This window comes from Amphibalanus amphitrite, unplaced genomic scaffold (assembly GCF_019059575.1).
Source record: "Amphibalanus amphitrite isolate SeventyFive unplaced genomic scaffold, NRLGWU_Aamphi_draft 000525F_arrow, whole genome shotgun sequence".
In the NCBI taxonomy this organism is placed as follows: Eukaryota; Metazoa; Arthropoda; class Thecostraca; order Balanomorpha; family Balanidae; genus Amphibalanus; species Amphibalanus amphitrite.
The window spans coordinates 378,852-398,583 of record NW_024882019.1 but is presented as its reverse complement, the minus strand read 5'-3'; the positions used below and the strand labels follow the sequence as shown (position 1 = coordinate 398,583).

The window sequence follows — 19,732 nt, the reverse complement described above, 5'->3', positions numbered from 1 at the left end:
TCACTGATTACCTTGCTAACTTTTTGTCGCGGGCTCCGCGTTCTGTTTACTTAGTTGTTTTTCACTCTTTATGTTTTCCTTGTCATACCCCTTATTGCATTACTTAATACTGTTGTCATCCATACTATCATTGTCACTGTTTATTGCGCCAACACTGGTTTTCGTTTCCCCCAAGAGACTCTCTGTTCGTCCGTCTGTTTTGATTTTCCACAGATTATGCATCATGTCCCGGAGCAGTGCGGCGTCGGCGGGGGGATCGGCGGCGGCGCTCGGCTCGGCCCGTCCTCGGCGGGTGGCTAGGGCGGCGGCGGCGAGACTGGGAGCGCGAGCGGTCTTCTATAAAACCCGAGGACAACAGCCGACTGCCCTCCTTGCGACCGGCGACGCTCGTACCTGTTTCCTCTTCTCACAAGATGGAGCCCTGGTGAGCGCTAATACTTCCAATTACACAGATACAAACGCCACACTTGCGCAATCCAGCACCATGCCACAAATCCGCAAACGTGCCGACACCGTCAAGTACCCAACGCCAAATGCATGCAAAGAAATGAAGACACGTGAGCACATTTTTCAATATTTGCAAGAATATGGGTTCCATTAAAATCATATCAATTAATGTCAGAGGCCTAGGATCTCAACACAAGCGAAGAGACGTAATGCATTATATAAAAAATCTAAACAGTAACATAATCCTTCTTCAAGACACTCACTTGACGCAGGATAAAATACCATCGTTTAATAATCTTTGGGAAGGAAAGGCATACCACTCTTGCCATACAAGCAACAGTAGAGGTGTGTCTATACTCATCAATAAAAATAGCCAACACGAAATAATAAACAAATACGTAGACAATAAAGGCAATTATCTCATACTTGAATGTAAAATAAATTCTGCTAACTACTTGGTAAGCAGTATATATGGCCCGAATCGGGATGAGCCGCAGTTCTACGAACAATTAGGTCAAATACTAGAAAATGCAAACTATGATAATATCATCCTCGGTGGGGACTTTAATTTCGTGGCAGATGCAGAAGATGATAGTTATGGATATATTCGTGAGAATAATGTTAATGCGAGGAAGAAATTCATGTCAATATGCAATGAAAATAACTTAATTGATATATGGCGACATAAAAACTCAACGCAACAGCAGTACACGTGGTTCACATCCAATTTAAACAAGGGAGCAAGATTGGATATGTTTTTCGTTAGCAACCACCTGGCCGCCAGCTGCTCCGATTTGCAAATACTCCCTGGATATAAAACGGATCATAATATCATTTCAATGCGGGTACAAACCAATGAACCACAAAGAGGACCTGGCCTGTGGAAATTTAATGAATCTTTATTACATGATGAAAAATACATACAAATCGTAAATGAATGCATCCAGAGAACGATTGAGGAGTACGCTGTACCTCTGTACACTAAAGAATTTCTTTCAAATGCAGAAAACTTCAACAAAATAGAATTCAAAATAGGTGATGACCTATTTTATGAAACACTTCTGATGCTCATCAGAGGAGAAACTGTTAAATACTCAAAAATTAAAGCAAGAGAATTCAAGCTAAAAGAAAAAGAATTAATTACGAAGGTAGCTCAAGCAAGCTCAGCTTTTACAATCAACAGATCGGAAGAAAATAGCTCACAGCTTAAGAGTTGTAAGGAGGAGCTAGAGAAGTTTAGGGAGCCTATTGTTCACGGTTTAATTGTAAGATCCAGAATAAGATGGCACGAAGAAGGCGAAAGGTCATCTAAATATTTCCTCGGTTTAGAGAAAAGAAATGCAATGAGGAAAAGCCCAGCAGAGCTTATCTCTGACAATCATAAAATTACAGAAGCGTCAGAAATCCTAAAGGCCTTCACCAACGACTTAACCCATAAATTTAACAAAATAAAAAGTGCTCCCAAAGAAGTAGTTGAAAAACTCGCACTTGAGAATATCAATGAAAAAATAAACACACATGAACGAGCACTCCTTGAGAACACGATCTCTTATCAAGAATTAACACAGGCAATGCAAAAAATGAACAAAGGAAAATCCCCAGGCTCAAATGGGTATACGGCATGTTTCTTTAGAAAATTCTGGCAGAAATTGGGGCCCTTCCTTTACAGAGCATTTATATATTGTACCAAACTTGGCAAAACCCTTCTTTCTCATCGAGAGGGGATCATAACAATGATCCCCAAGGCCGGAAAACAACTCAACACTTTAAAAGGTTGGCGCCCAATAACGTTGTTGAATGTTGATTTCAAAATAATTTCGTCAGCTATCTCGGCACGAATACAAAATGTAATAGGAAAGCTAGTAGACCCATGTCAAACAGCCTACATCAAAGGACGATACATAGGTGAAAATACACGCTTAATATATGACGTGATAAATCTCCTTTCAAACAGAAAAGAATCAGGGTTAGTTATGTCTGCTGACTTTGAAGCCGCATTTGATTCGCTCTCCTGGGAGATGATACTGGAAGTGTTAAAACAGTACAACTTTGGACCAAATTTCATAGAAATCATTAAACTTCTATATTTAAACAACGATAACTTCTCCCGAATAATATTAAACGGGCATTTGGGGGATAAAATATACCTGAATTGCGGAATCCGACAAGGAGACCCGACTTCGGGCTACCTTTTCAACCTCGCAGTGAACCTGCTTACGCAACAAATCAAGAAATCAAGAAAAGTAACCGGCATCAAAATTTCAGACAGTGCGGAAGTAAGAATTTCTCAATATGCCGACGATACCATCTTATTCCTAAAGAATGAAACAGAATGCGTTAAAGGAGCTATACAAGAATTGCAAAGATTCTCAGAAGCATCAGGACTTAACTTAAACATTGACAAAACATGTTGTCTTCGGATTGGCTGCGCAAGGCAGTTAAACAACGTTGGTTGCAGCCAAATCAAGTTTGTTGACCAATTGAAAATATTAGGAATAACGTTCAATGAAAATAACAAAAACATTACTCAGGTCAATTTCGAACCGAAAATCACTCAGATTCAAACAGAAATTCAACATTGGCGTAGAAGAAACATTACAACGTTAGGGCGAATAACAGTCGTCAAGTCCCTGTTGATGTCAAAATTAGTTCATCTATTTATGGCCCTACCTGACCCCTCTAGAAAAGAATTTAAAAGTCTTGAGAGAATTTTATTCGAATTTGTTTGGGGTGGTAAGCGAGATCCAATAAAACGCGCGAAACTTATACAAAACTTTACCGCAGGTGGTCTTCGCATGATAGATGTCCAATCCTTCTGCGCCAGCATGAAGCTGACATGGCTCAAAAGAATAATGACATCAAACGCATCATGGTCACGTATAGTCGAAATTGAACTACCACCAATTGAAAACGTGCTTCAATTTGGCAGTAAACAACTAGAGAAATTGATGAAGAAGGTTGAAAACAAATTTTGGAGCGACGTACTAAAAAGTTTTGCAAACTTTAGCAGAGTATACGTACCTGATGAGGATAACGTACTTTTCGAAAGCATATGATTTTCAGATTACACGAAATTCCAATGTTCAATAATACGTAGCTGGTACAATAAAGGAATTCGGCTCATAAATGATTTGTTTAACGAAAATACAGGGACCTTACATACCAAAGAGAGCCTCGAAAATGCTTACGACGTGAAGATGACATTTTTATGTTATTCGAGCTTAATCAGGAGCTTACCTGATTATGTAAAAAACCAACAAATAGATAAAACACTTGGGCCGATAATGCCACATAGAATGTGCATGGTGTTAAACAATGAAAAATTTTCACGTCAAGCGTACGAAGCAAATGTAAAACATAAGCAGTTAGAAATACGGAATGCTAATGAACGCCTAAAAGCAAAGTGGATCAGAGATATTGGGGGTTTTGAGGAAAATAGCCTTGCAATCTTAAAAAAGGTCACAAAGTCAGCAAAGCTGATAATGTTTCAATATAAACTCATAAATCGCATAGTAGCAACGAATACCTACCTTAAGACTATACACATTAAAGACGAAGATACTTGCACGTTCTGTAAAGTAGAACCGGAAACGCTGGTTCATATGTTCTGGCATTGTAATAAAGTAAAGTCCTTTATAGCAGATATCAAACTCAGAATTTTAGATCCGTACGAAATACGCCTCCCTATAAACAGCAAAACTTGGTTCTTCCTAATCGATGCAAATCCACAACAGACACATATATTGGCCTTAGCAAAAATGGTCATATATGAAGCAAGGTTACGAAATATCACACCAGAGGTGACACACCTAATGAACAAACTGAAAATTGTTGTAGAAATAGAACAACAAGCAGCTAATCGCATAAACAAACAAATAGAATTCGAGAAAAAGTGGGGAAAACTAAAAAGCATCGTCGTACAAAACGATGCACATTAACTGGCGTAGATTTTTTTTTTACACAAATCTTTGTACGTCAATCCATAACACAGCTGCACACTTGCAGCACTCTTGCCTGCAAATGCATGCATTTGCATGCATTTGTAGGCATGTAGATTGTATCTTCATGCAATTTGCATCTCATGTGAGATCAGCTTGCATCATTGCATGATGTGGGCTGATCTGCATGAGGAATAGAAATACGTAAAAACACTTAAAATACATACATAAAATACATACAATAAATACATAGTATACATAAACATACACATCATATTTATAAAACGAACATGCCACAAACACCCGGATGATCCCCAAGGTCACGAGCTCGCCGGTCGCGGGAAGGGACTAGCGGCTGTTTTGCCTTGCATGTGATGTGTGAAAGGAGCAAAACAAAGTAGAAAATAATAGAAATTCCAGTCGCGCCGCCGCCGCCTCGATCGCCCCGGTGACCGGGCTGGCCGAGTCGCCGCCGGCGCGTCTTCCGCCGGCGTCGCCCGCTGCGTCGCCGGTGTCATTGATGGTTGATAGTCATTGATAGCTGATAAAAGTTGATATAAAAACTGTTCTGTATTGATAAATGTAAACCTCTGGGCTTTGTTAAATAATTTGTATTTTTCGCGGTGTTGTTATCCTTATCTTGTGTTGAACGTTTCACCCGGACCTTGCCTCGCTGTTTTGCTCACTCTGACTTGTTTGGCTGCCTGTTCGCTGTTGGAGCAGTGCCGCAAAGACCGGTCCCGCGGTGGTGCCATGTGTGCCTTGACCTGTGTAGTGCAACCAAGAGTGCAACCATTGCAGCGGTGCAGTGATAGTGGGAAGCGTGTGTGCTGTTGGGGGGAGTTGTCGTTGCGCGTCGTGCCAGCTGAGGCAGCTGATGCGACTGATGAGCCACTGGTGGCGCATCATTGGAGTGGATGATGTCGGATGACTGTGAATGTGATAAGGTGATCTGAGTGTAATAAATGTATATTATCGGGAAAAAAAATTAAACCAGGTCGGGTCAGGGCAGGTCAGGTCAACCGGTAGAGGTTGTGACGGGTATTCGTAATACGTGTCAACCGCCTCTGACAGCTTCGTAACATGTTACGAAGGCACCAAAACTACTTCGTAAATGTTCAAATGGTTGCTAAATTCGAATTCAGCTCCAAAAACTAGCCTAGAAACATGTAAAACTCGAAAAAGTGAACCGAGGTCACCCGAGGTCACCAAAGGTCAATGACCTGACCTGACCTCCAGGTGACCTTGACACCCACCCTAATGTATGGACTATGGAAGCAACATCAAATCACATGTTTGAACGTTTGAAACCACGAAAAGCTTGCAAACGCGCGGCTAATGCGAGCCGACATACGCCGAATCGCGATTCCGGCCAAACATGGTCTCGTAAAAGAGGTCACAGGTCAAAGGTCATTTGGGTCAGGGTCATGAAATTTTCAGGGTAGGTGTAAAATGGATCAATGCGAGGGTACTGAAAGTTTCGTCGCGATCGGCCGCTTTTTACGCGAGTTATTCGCGAAAAACCTTAGGGGGGTTGCATCAACCCCCCCCCCTGTGCCGGCGAGGGTTAAAATGGAGAGGCCGCAAAATTGACCTGACCTAGGAAAATTCCGAGATAAACATTTTATAGATACTGTTACTTTTATCAATCGCTGAAAGTTGCAAGGCAATCATTTTGTCGGTGTACATATGACGAGCATTCTCATTTTTCTGAGGTGAGGTCACTTGACGTGACCTGGTGACCTGATCTTGAGCGACCTGAGTCTGAAATGCTCAGAACATGTGCAGAAAGGATGCACAAGCAGGTGTAGCGCAGCCGTTTTTTAATATATCCGCGAAAAACCGCAGGGGGAAAAACACAAAGGGTGTGTGTTCAAACACACCCCCGGCCCGGCGCGGTTTAACATCAACTACCATCACCCAGCTCCTTATGAGCTCCAACAGTGGAGCTTAGTGGAGGCCGCCTCCACTCATCTGAGCAATGCTCTGATAGCGCGAGGGAGCCGGGCAGTCGATACGGACGCCACCCCACTCACCGCGCCTGTTTGCAGTCGGTGCCGGAGTAGACACAGGCGCCAACCAGGTCCGAGAACTGCACCCCGACGGCAGCACGCAGCTCCTCCGGCAGCGACAGGTACTCGAACAGAAACTCCATGTAGGCGTCGTGCGTCTGGCTGGGTGTCAGCACCGACGAGGCGTCGATGCTCGATTGCCAGTCGCCTCCGGATGGCCCGCCATCATCGGGTGAAGCTTTGCGCTTCACTCGCGCAGTCTGCACGGCGGAGACGGCATTGGTTAACTTATTTGTGTCAGTCAGAACGTACAAATGGTGATATAGGTGTACAACAGTGCATTCTGTAGGGTATACGAGCATTCGATCCTGATTCCTGTCTTATAGCTTATATTTAGCTCAGTTGGAAGCGCAATGGACTCCCATTGTAGGTATATACTCCCGGTAGTGAGAGCCCGGGTTCAAGTCGCTCCGGCGCTCGGCGAGGAGGGTTTGCTCTGGGTAGGAATAGTCGCAGCCAGTTGAAGTCAGTTGAGTGGTAAGAACACACACAGAAATATTGAGCGGAAAAAACGGTGTAATTGAAAGTACCAAAAGGAACATTTTTTTGGTGTAAAATTACTCTGTTTTCTGGGTAAAAAAACACTTATATGTGTGTTTTGCTAGCTTCGGAGTGCTTCACTATTGTGTAGGAGAACCGCTTTCAGTGTAACTTTACCGCGGATCTCGCGTTACATTTACGCACAAATATGTGTTTTTGGTAAAAAGTACCAAAAGGAACACTCGCGTGGTAATCGTACACAAATTCATGATGGTAAATTTACACAAATATGACGGTTATTATAACGATTTTTTCTGGTAAATCTAATGTTGGGCCCGCAAAATTTGTAACGCAAGCGACACGCGGCGGGACGTTGTCGCCAGCCGCGAGCCTAGCTAAATGCAACGAAACATTGTGATGCTCAATGCCTACCCCATGCTGCAAATACGTTTGTTTGTTTGTCGTTTATTGTTAAGAATCGACATCACATCTGACGGAAATAAAAGTTAGATTAGCGTATATACCTTATCATGTAGGGTAACTGTGGGGAAAACGCACCCCTGGGTTAAACGCCTCCCCTAAAAAATCGTAGATCTTATCGGCGGATAGGTGTTTTATCCTGTCTTTCAGAACAGTCAGCTGCTTGTTTACGTAGTTCTCTATTTCCGGTTCTGCGTCTTGAGGAGCAGCGCGGGTAGGTGCTGATGTTGGTTTTGGGTGTTGTTTTTGTTGTTTTTACAGAAGATTCCTAAGCTTTTGATGCCCTCTTTATATCACAAAACTTGCTATTGTGCACATCACTCAAAACTGCGTTTTATTGTCATTCTGTTGAATTTGTTATGCTGCAGCGTTAGTGGCGCGTTTTTTTGTCAATATTTTGTTGACCGGAAATGGAGTGGATGGGGAAAGACGCCTACTCGATGCATGGGGCAAGACGCCCCCAGTTTTCTGAAAGGGGGGCGTTTTGCACGGTGGTGAGAGTGCAGGGTAGCGCCCTGTAGGTCGGGGCCGAAAAGGCCTCTCCCTGTCCTTTTTTGCTGATATATCCTAAACGACTGCAGATATCGTCACCAAACTTTCAAGACTCCTCCGGGCATCCATTTTACACATTGCAACAACATTTTATTCCAAAGGCTATGATAGGTTGACCACAAATGACGTCAGAATGACGTCAAGTTCTGCCATGTTCATCATTTGCTGTTGATGGATGGGGTGGGGGCGCTTTGCACATGGGTGTGGGCGTATTACCCAGGGTGTGGGGCAAAACGCCCTTTTGTAAGGGTATGCGGAAACCTTTTTGGGGGGTTAAATACCACACGCAAGTGTCTTTTCTTAGTCTCAAAGCGTAGTAAAAAGAATGAGCTACATTATGGTGCCCAAAGGTTTGAGTAATCTGGGTTGGGTTGAGTGTCAGAAGGTTTCGCGCTTAATGGGGGCGTTTTTGACCTATTCACCCTATATAAGCTGATATTTCACAACGCATGGGCGCCGCTACAGGTCGCAGCCACCGCCTGTTTCCCGTCAACTGCCCGTAATTAATTAATAAATGAAAAATATATCATCTGTACGCACTACTTCACTGTGCCAAAATTATCGTTCATTTAATTAGCCATCGGCGCTCTGTTGCCTATCTGGCAAAATATTAGCATACCTATACCTAATTAACCCTAGAAAAGCATGAAAGTGCATCCATTATTTTCATAACACGACAGCAGCTCAGTTGAAAAATTACAAGCCCACCTTAGCACTCCGACAAAGCTGGATAATTTCCAGCAGCTCCTCCAATGTCGCTCCGCTTCAGATTTCAGACTCGGTCTTGATTGCAGTTATCGGACGATGACCACAATGCAGTATTTCACTTATTATTCACTTAGTCACTCATTACTCAGCTTTTTATCGAACTAGATAAACACCACAGCACTGTTTTATCTCACTGATCGCACAAGAATGGGCAAACCCACTCTGCGCACTGCAGCCACAACACTCCCCCGCCGGCCCCCGCGGTCCCCGGCGCACAACTGACAGATTGCGAAAATGGCGCCGCCGCCGTCAGCACATAGCTCAAAATTTCGCTAAATTTACACTGGTTGACGTAAACGAACGGTGCTCTGGATGTGTACCGCAATTACCAGTGCGACACAACACTCATTCGCGTATGGATACACTTGCTTTGCATGGAAACATATCAGTTAGGTATTTGAACATCTGTTATGCTGTTACATTATCCTGTTTTGCGTAAAGATGCTTGTGTGGTGTAATAAAACTGCCGATGTTTGTTAGATAACCAATAAACATCGTAAAAAAACAAACTTATTCTTGATGCCTTTACTTATTATGGCGTTGTGCGACGGATACCTTGCTTATTTATCACGAAAATACTTAAACTAAAGATATTTTACTAAGTGAAGCAGAACTTTGAAGCTAATTGAACTATTTACGAGTATATTGAACTTGACATCGCTCAATATTTCTGTGTGTGAACCATGTCCGGCTTTGGTAGGCACTAAGCACGTAGTATCTTCGGTATCTTGAATTCTCCAAGTCACCCAATATCAACCGATGAGGGTCGGACCAACGTGATATGCTCTGCTTATTGTTCGTTGCGGGTCTGTCAATCTGTCCATCAAAATATTGAAACTATATTTATCTATACATATTACCAGGCCAGGCATATATTCAACAAGCGTTTAAGGCCGCCCCACACTGGACCTCGCATGCGGGTTGCGGGTTTTGGGGTTTTCGGGTTTCTTTAGAATAAAATAATGCAATCTAAGCTGAGTGACCCACACTACCATCTAACAAGCGAGTCTGCATGTAGCTTGCGAGTTGCGAGCCACCTTGCATCGCATTCCAAAAGCTGATTTTCAGCCAACTTTCGATTTTCCTCGCTGCGAGGTCTGCAAGTTCTGCGAGGCTTGCGGGTTTTTCGTTGGAGTCGAATTTTGGTTCGTTGCGCTGGTATTGCGACTATATACAATTTTCTGGTGTACCGGCTTCACTGCATTCATGATGGTACCATAAGGGAACGGTCTCATCACTCTATGAATTAGTATTATGTCCGCAAACTTAAAACCCGCAAACTTAAACCCGCAAACTCGCAACCCGCATGCGAGGACCAGTGTGTCCGCAAGAATCACCAAATTCACAAGATGTACTCGCCGGGAAAGATATAACTCGCACCAGAGCGGGGATGTTGACACCCTGCATGGGTTTTTTCAGCAAAAAGTTATCTCAAAAACGGCGACGCCGGAACGCCGCTATATATAGCACAATTTTTATGCATCAGCATATGTGTGAAAATTTTAGACTTAGGTCGCTGAAGGTCACCAGGGCACATTAAAAAGCCTTTTCTATAGTCAGATGAAAGAAAAACTTTGCCCAAAGACGTCAATTTTGGCAGCTATTTGTCCTCTGGAGGATGAACCGTTAGCCTTAGGTCAAATCTGGAACGTTGACCAGAAAATGATGTAAAATAACTGGGTATCGGATGCGTCGTATATAGCTCCATTCGTTCCCGAGCTATACCTATAATGCCAATTTGAAACAAATATCGAAATATGCGAAATTAAACCGTTGATAATCTCACGTGACCTGGCCTGATCTGTGACTTGACCTGAAATTGAATGAAGTGTTTTGTACCTGATATTTGACGGCCTTTCGAATGCCGGCTACTGCACGTCGCTACAAGGCCCAGGAGCCGAGTTGAAGGGGGTATACACCCCGGAACCGGCGCGGAGTGCGCCAAGCACCAGCCCGGCGTGGGTTAAACAAGCGAGTACCTACCTACTTGCTCACCTTTTATCTCCATAGTCCCGTAAAAAGTCGTAGGAGGATAACTGGCTGTTGGACTCCGATTAACCCGCGCCCCACTGGGGTCTGTGTATAACACGCCCTACTGGGGAGGGGGGGGGGCTATGCATAGCCCCCCTCCTAACTCCGAAACTACTGGGCCGATCGTCAAAATTCAAACGACGTCTGATAGCCCCGGAAAAACTGTCGAGCGAAACCTAATTTCATTGACTTCGATGTCACTGATGACGTCACAGGTCAGGTCAAAGTAAAAGTTATTAGCATTTTGGCTTGTTCATATTTTGGGCTCTGGCCGCCGTCTTACAAGTCAGATCAGGCTCATTTTTGGTTTCCACACTCGTGAACAGATACTCTAGATACCTTGAGGGTACCAAACTTGTACTTTGATTTTCAGGTCAGGGTCAGGTCATCACAGGTCACGGAAATATTATATCATGCGTCGGTCACGTGACACATGTTATATGGTCCATTTAGGCCATAGATTTCGAATTTGATGTCGTCTGTGTCATTCGAGGTCATTTTGAGTCAAATTTAGCTTAGGTCAGGTCACTTTCAGGTAAAAAAAGGTCAAATTTTGAAGATAAAATTTTTCAACAAAAAAGGTGTCTACTGGATGCGGTTTGAGCTCAGGAACACGATGGTGCCATTTATATTGGTGTACGATGTCAAACACGTACCTACTGAAAAATTGATTTGAAAAATTAATAATTGTGAATTTTTTGCAATAATTCGTAGAACGTGGCCATTTTTGAATATATTTAGCTAAAACTTGCTAAAGTTAGTCATAATCATGCGTTCAGTCACATATATTCCGGTTTGTCAAAAACTTTTTGAAAAAATATAAAAATATAAATTTTGAATATTATTATAAAAAAATCGAAATTTTCAATATTTTGAAAATCCGAGACAGCAGTTTGATAGCGCGGTCACTTCTGAGTCCTTTCATGCAAAGAAATTGGATTTAGCTTAAAAACTGAGCTCTTGGGAGCGATTGCCGTGGTTCAATGTTTTGCGTCGAAATCGGACGAACATGACGTCACTCTGACGTCATTTCTGGCTGATCTATGGTAGCTACGAAGTTCAAATTTTGACACAAGGTGTCAAATTGATGCAGCCGAAGGTACTGAAAGTTTGGCGTTGATCCGTCAAGCGGTTTGGAAGTTATTGCAGAAAAACGGGAGGGGGGCTATACATAAATAGCCCCCCCCCAGTGGGGCGCGGGTTAAGTGTTTTAGGACTTCGAGCTAAATAGTTATAAACTCAACCGACTAATCCCTTGTATAAGGAATGTGCTGACTTACTCTAATAATGGCGTCTGGTGTACTTCCGGCCAAAGTGCCATTGCCACTGATGGCTCCATCTTCTGTCCTGGTGTTTCCCGACATTGTGCCGTTTCTTCCAGAGATACCATCCTCGGTAGTGGAGTCTTCATTCGTTGATGAATTAGTGCCGGCCACTCGATCCCCGCCACCAGCCGTGTCAGTTCCTCCAGTTGCCGTAGCCATTACATCTGGCGGCTGGTTTCTCTCCGAACCCCTCCCGTCGTCTTCGTCAGGCTCCTCGTCAGCACTGTCCGCCAGACAGGTCGACTGACATCCCATGTGACGGTACAACGCTGTTATGCTTTCTACCGATCTGTTAAACTCCTGCTCCTTTGCGATGTGGTCTCTGAGGCCCTTGCAGCGTCCACACCCCAGACAAAAGGGTTCTGTGTCGTCGATCAATTGCTCATTGGCCGAACTGGCCACAGTGTCCCACACGAGAGGACAGGAAAGCGCATCCTCCTCCAGGCAGTCAGACAGTATCAGCACGCGACTCAGAACAGCCGTGTAGCGCGGATCCATTGAGTGCTTCAGCAGGAGCAGGCAGTCCACCTGGTTCTGATTACAAACAGTCACCGATGGAAACGGTACGGTCGTCTCGTACTTGGTATCCGTCTTGGTCACGTGCGGCGAGCTCAGGTACTCTAGGACCACCCTGCGTACGTCGATGGCCGTTAGCGCTAGCCCGACCAGAAACAGGACCAGCCAGAGCAGTCGCATCAGCGGCAGGCGCGCGCCGTGCGCGTGAGACAAGCCGCCGATGCCGGTGGCCGACCAGGCATGGTCGCTGACCTCAGAGATCACAGCTCCGAGCGAGGTGGGCCGACCGCCGCGTGCCGCCATGGCTGCTCTGGCCGCCGCCGCCGCCCGCCGCAGCAGTCAGCGCAGCGACTGCTGGCTCCTGCCACGTCGGCCCGTGCCAACGTGTTTGCAAACCGTAGGTTTCTGGTAAGCGCAGGACTAACAAATACACGTTACAATGCGTGAATGTGTGACGATCCAGTAGCAGCGTGTTTGCTTAACGACCTACGGACTCACATATTTTTTGACAAGAGGGTAGCTCGCGCTCCCTCACTAAACACGTATTCAGTCACCAGTGGATTTTTGAGTTTGTTTAGCGTGCCTAATGGTCTCCGTTGCATTTATTTTTGCGTACTCTATGATGACATTGCCGCGCGGCGTCGCCGGAACTAAGACAATTAGCGAAACGCGCGTCCCTCCGTCGATCACTGATATTTGCATCCGCCCGATACGATAACGATGCAGCGATTGTTAGCGCCATACTGTAATTGTTGAGAACATGGCTCTGAGGTGAAAGGTCACGATGACGAATGAAAGCGCTCTTATACGGCAGAGGTGTAGCTATGTTTGCCGTTCCAGCACGGTGGCCGCCTGAAACGATCTGTTACGCCTGCATCGCTGGATCCTGATTCCTGAATAGAGCTCCTGAATGGAGCTCTCCTGCGTGGGGGTACACTGTACACACTGCAATAGCTTGTGTTTGAATTTGTGGGCCACCTTCTCACGAAGCTCATATTAAATTTTAGACATGATGCGGCCGAGGGTGCGCCCTTGGCGCCGGCGCGTGCTCGCGTGCCCATTGGGTTAACATTAGAATTGGCAAAAACACGCTATTGTTCGGGAACGGTGAGGGCTACGGGGATGAAATGTTCACGCCTAGTCGGACGCGCTCACTCATTTGTCGTATCAAATTTTCGAGGGTGTGGGTTCAGTGGCGTGCACGTGGTGGGGCCCCTACCGGCGCCGAGCAGAAGGCACGTGCTTTACGCTCAGTTGTTTGCTTGCAAAACTGAGTGAAAAGAATCAGAGCCGGCAGGTCATTGAACTTTGACAACGAACGCCGACGCAAAACACCGCTCACCAAGGGGATTCACCAATAAATAAAATAAACTCATTCTTGCAATGCAATATCTCGGCCGTTACTGAGCCGATTGTGCTGAAACTTGGACTGTCGGTGACTCGGTAGGACATCCCTGGCCTGGACGATGCATTTCCATGTGTAGGGTGCTGTTGCACGTGCGCACGTGTAAGGGAATAATCCTATGTACATCTTAAGAACGGCTGGGCCGACTTCGCTTAAATTTGGTACACAGAGACTTAGAAGGGTGGCTAGCACAACTGTACTGAAGTCTCACTTTCCACGTGCGCCCGTGCAACGGAGCCGGCTTTTTATCTCAAGAACGGCTGGGTCGATTGCGCTCAAATTTGGTACAATGCTTCGGTCGAGTATGAGTATAGCATGGGTATGGGTAGGGTAGGGTAGGGTAGGGTAAGGTAGGGTTGAGTAGGGTAGGGAAGGGTAGGGTAGGGTAGGGTAGGGTAGGGTTGAGTAGGGTAGGGAAGGGTAGGGTAGGGTAGAGGGAGGAGAAGAGGCAGATGTAGAGGTTGGTGTAGGGGTAGAGGTAGTGTAGGAGTAGGGTAGTTGTAGCGTAGAAGTAGGGTAGGGTAGGGTTGGGGTAAAGTAGGTGTAGGGTAGGGGTAGTGTAGGGGTAGGGTAGGAGTAGAGTAGAAGTAGGGTAGGTGTAGAGTAGGAGTAGGGTAGGGGTAGTGTAGGAGTAGAGTAGGGGTAGGGTAGAAGTAGAATGGGAGTAGGGTAGGAGTAGGATAGGGATATATTAGGAGTAGTGTAGGGGTATGGTAGGAGTAGAGCAGCGGTAGGGTTGAGTTGAATAAGGGCTTAACAAACAAAAGTATCAAACGCCCCGCGTGTATTGCTATTTTACATTACAGTTAGATAAAATAAATGTCCAAATATACCCAAATTAAAAAAATATATACTTACTTTTATACCCAAACTAATGCATCCGTTAAATAGATTATATCAAAACATACAGTTATCGCGTAAACCTGTACCTCGAGTAATATATAAATTAATGCATGGGGTAGCGGGCAATATTAGAAATATTGCCCGAAGTGACGTCACTGTAGCCCGAGAGTGAACACCGAAACATTTTTTATTGCCCAAGGCGTAGCCTCGGCGGTCAAGGGCTGAACTTAAATCTTAAAGTTTGGTCTTGCCGCTCGTTTTGCTTCTTACTGATCCAGAGACACTTACTGAGCCTTCGGAGAGCTCCGTCTGAAAATCGCCTGCCCGGCGCCCGCCGGCCGAAATTTTCGCATCGGTATCTTGAACATCCAAAGACTAAAACCAAAAAATATTAGAACTGACCTATGAGCTTCGCAAAAATGATTACGACGTTTTGCTTTCATCGGAGACCTGTCTACGCCCCTCAACGCCAAATAGACTTTTTTGTGATTCCCCGATGCTCTCAGCCGGAAAGACCGACCTGATGGCCGCGGGTACGGCGCTGTCGCAATGGCCACGAAAACGGGGAGTGCGCCGACGGAAATCAAATTCCCGAGTTTTGAGCGCGGCTGCAGCCAGCTAGAAACGAAGTGGGCGTTGCTCGAGCAAGGTCGTCAACTAATCATATATTCACTGTATCGCCCTCCCCGCCACTCCGAAACCGCTCTGTGCGTCGACATCGCCGACCTTGAAACTCAGCTTCAAAAAGTGCTTATTGCATTCAAGAACCTCGCTCGTCATTTACGGTGATATGAACTGTGACTTGCTGAAGGAACCCAACTTCCGTGCACGACATAAACTTAGCAGCTTCTTATCGGACTACTCCCTGGACCAGCTTGTGACGACAGCGACTTTTACCTCCGGTTCCCTTCTAGATGTGTGCAAATCATATGACGAACAAAGTGGAGCTGTTCTGTAGCCCCCGAGTCGAGTTTTGTCGAGTCCGCATAAATTGATCAGCGTCGATGTCAATGTCCCAAAACTGCATCCGAAACCCACGATCATTGTATCTCGTTCGTTCAACCGCGCTGACGTCACTGCACTTAATCATGATCTGTAGCTTGTCGACTGGCAGCCCGTATTTGCCGCTGTGGCCGTTAGTGATCAGTGGGGGATGCATTCGTGTCCAATTTCTTGCCCATCATCGATGACCATGCGCCACTCAAGCGTTTAACTATGTATTCAGAACCCTACAGCGCCCCCCGTCTCTGCTGCCACACGGGACCTCGTGCCACGCTACGGCGGTCCGGTCGTCAGTCGACCCTCTACAAGGAGCTGAACCGCTCTGTTCGGGCCGCGCTGCTTTGCGATCGGCGAGTGGAGCTCCAGCGGGACATTTCTGAGTGGAGTCCAAATAAGGTTTGGCAGTCGATCAGGTCGATTGTTGCTGGAAATAAGGACGGTCCTAGTGTGCAGCCTAATTTTCTCGCCGATGACCGAAATTCATTTTTCGTCTCTGTCGGACCTTGCATCGCTGCAGAGATCCGGTCCTTCAACACCGCAACTGACCTGAACGTTCGCCTCACCCGTGTTGGTGCATGTGTGATGTAGTTTTCAGCTCCGCGAGGTCACCCTCGGCGAGCTCGGACACACGATCTACGGCATGCGCATTGCGGTGCCAGCGGGACCGATGGCATTTGCATTCGCATGCTAAAATTGAGTTTCTCAGCTATCGGTTACGTCATCCTTTGCATTATCAATAAGTGTATCACAAACTCCGACATCCCCGATTCCTGGAAACATTCTACAGTCAACCCTATATCTTCAAATCAGGCATCCCCTCGGAGCCCACCAACTTCCGACCAATCTCATTGGTCCCTGTGATCATGAAGGTTGTAGAGCGCCTTGTCCATCAACAGCTATTCCGCTACCTCTCCCATAACCATCTTGCCTCCTCACAGCACGGTTTTCGCCCCCGACACTCCACAGAAACCGCCTTATCGTCAGTCACAGATCGAATCCTCGCCGCCTACGATAGAGGTTGATCCCGTATGTACATAGCCCGTTTTTGGAGTACAAGACCTGGTTTTCCGCCTTTCTTATGGGACACACCCAGAGTGTGACCCTATAGCCGATGGCGCCGGAGGCAGAGTGCACTGTCGCGGCCGCTTCCAAATAACATGGGTGTCTTTCAAAGATCTGCCCTGGGACCGTTACTCTTTACAATTTTCTCCAACAGCCTATCACTTAACGCAGGTGACGCCGCCGTTGTTCAATGTGCAGACGACACCCAGGTCCTAGTGAGTGGCCGTATCGACGAGCTCACTATCTCTCGCATGGATGATGGAAGTTTCACTCGCATCAATTTGTGATTGGTTTAGCCTTTGCGCCCTCAAGCTGAACGTAAACAAAACACAACTCATGGTTTTTGGCAGCAGACAAAATTTACGGAGAGTACCTGACTTCAATATCTCCCTTCGTGACTCAGTGTTGCAGCCATGGATGGCCCATGAGAGCAGGTGATGAATCGGGGCGTCATCTTTGACAGTACCCTGTCCTGGGAAGCACATGTGTCCGAGCTCAGTCGTCGGTGTACTTGGCTAGAGTATGGGGCTTCTTGTCCCACGCCATGGGGCGTTTTACCCTAGGGGTGGGGCAAAATGCCCTATTGCAGTTGCTTCACAAACCACTTCCTAGTTGGGAGTCCGATCAAAGTGAATGAATTTAAGGGGTGGTGTTTGAAGTAAAACGCCCAATGAACGCACGGAGCACAAATTTTCCCTTCCAGTTGATGTTGGACTAAAGTTATTTAAAAAAATTACCTGGGACGTCTTACCCCAGGGTATCCTATATTAAAAACGCAAAATAATGGAAGTGCATCATCTCATAGAATATAATAACATGTCAGGATTGTGTCTAATGTGTCTTTATGAGACCTTTCCAACGTCGCCTCACGCGTCTCGCTACGATGCTTATTACTTATTTTCGAAGATAACCTGGGGGGGGGGGATGGAGGGGCGCTCCTCGATGGTGTTCGGCTGGAGGCTAGGGCAAGTGCGGGTTAAACTTTACAGGGATGGGCACAAACACATCGCTTTTACTATAGATGCTAATTATAGGTATAACTGCCTGATATGCGTTATGCGAGCTGTTAAAATTGGTTGGGTGTCATGATTCCCGATGCAACAGTCCGCTTGCGGTCGCCAGCGCCCAAATTTATCTGAAATTCAGCTTAGTTTTGAAAATTTTGGCAATTTGGTAAATTTGGCTCCCCTTCGACGCGTCATTTGAGACACACGTGGACAATTTTTCTTTTTTGGGCCGACACCCAGATTGTCAAATGCGATATTAAGCCCCAGCACCCTCAACTTTGCAAGAGTTTGCTTGTCGTCCCTGTGTACCTACGTGTTTGTGTTGCTGGGTTAGGCTCTTTCGGTCTACATGAGACCATTTCAGAGGAGGAAGGATGACATGAATTAGAGTATGCCTGTCCAGGAACACCTCGTAGACCAGCCTGTTATTCATTGATTTGACCTGGACGAAGATGATCGAACATTTGTGTCCATCGAACACCCGGGTGTTCTTCGATTGCCACGAAAATGCTGCTACGTTCTTGGCAGTTTTGACATACCGCGGTCGTACCGGTCTGAGGATATTTTATGAGGTATTCAGGAGTCGGAATAAGCTTTTACCTGCTCAACCATTCGCCAAAAAAGATGCATCGCCTTGCAACGCGTGCCTTGTTCGAGCCGCACCCGGCCGCCGCGCGCAGGCATTCAGCGACAAGGCGCATTTTCGCCCATCTACCCATCACTGAAAACGATTTGAAGGTCATATTTACACGACTCCTAGCTGAGCGGTCAAATGTGGTGATTGTGACTGATGGTCATGTCTGTGGTGACTTGTTGAATGTCCAATAATCACAGCGCGCGTTATACGGCGTCCAAAAGAGGCGCCAGGGCATTCCGGATATGCTGTCTGTACAATGTACCATGTACGTGCATCCCCCAACTGGCGCGAATGGCGCCAAGGGCACCGGCTCGGCGTGGGTTAAACAAGCGAGTATCTAGCTACTTACTCACCTTTTATATCCATAGTCGCACAAAAATCGTAGGAGCATAACTGGCCGTCAGACTAGACACAACTAGACTTAGAGCGGCTAAATAAGAACGTAATTGACTAATCCCTTGTATAAGGAATGTGCTGAGTCAGCACCGCGTGCCGCCCCGCCGGACGCCATGACTGCTCTGGCCGCCGCCGCCGCCCGCCGCAGCAGTCAGCGCAGCAACTGCTGGCTCCTGCCACGTCGGCCCGTGCCAACGTGTTTGCAAACCTAGGTGCAGGACTAACAAATTTACGTTTCTATATGCGTGAATGTGTGACGTTGTAAGTACACCGTTTCCAGAACTATCTAGCAGCAGTGTTTGATTAACGACACTTGGACTCCAATATTTTTGACAAGATTGGTAGCTCGCGATCACTCAGTAAACACGTATTCAGTCACCATGTGGATTTTCGAGTTTGTTTAGCGTGCCTAATTATCACCGTTGCATTTATTTTTGCGCACTCTATGATAACTTTGCCACGCTGTCTACCCGGAACTAAGACAATTAGCGAAACGCGCGACCCTTCGACGATCGCTCATATTTGCAGCCGTCGGTATATATGCCATATGCCATAACGATACAGTGATCATGAGCGCTATAGGTACTGTAATTGTTAATAGCATGGCTCTGCAGTGTAAGGTAACGAATAAAGGCGTCCTTATACGGCAGAGGCGAGGCTATGTTGATCGCTTCAACACTGACCGCCTGAAACGATCTGTTGCCTGCATCGCTGAATCCTGAATAGAGCTCCTGAATGGAGCTCTTCAGCGTTGGGTACACACTGCAATAG

General features: G+C 46.1%; 1 protein-coding gene across 1 annotated transcript in view; it reads right to left on the bottom strand.

Moving 5' to 3' along the window:
• Positions 1 to 12,912, bottom strand: part of LOC122393248 (degenerin mec-4-like) — a 33,152-nt gene extending 20,240 nt beyond the window's left edge. The window contains exons 1-2 of the mRNA XM_043389109.1: positions 12,049 to 12,912; positions 6,422 to 6,657 (exon numbers count right to left, since the gene is read on the bottom strand). Coding sequence (XP_043245044.1) covers positions 6,422 to 6,657; positions 12,049 to 12,912 — 1,100 coding nt within the window. The remainder of the gene's footprint in view (positions 1 to 6,421; positions 6,658 to 12,048) is intronic.
• Positions 12,913 to 19,732: the final 6,820 nt, after the last annotated feature.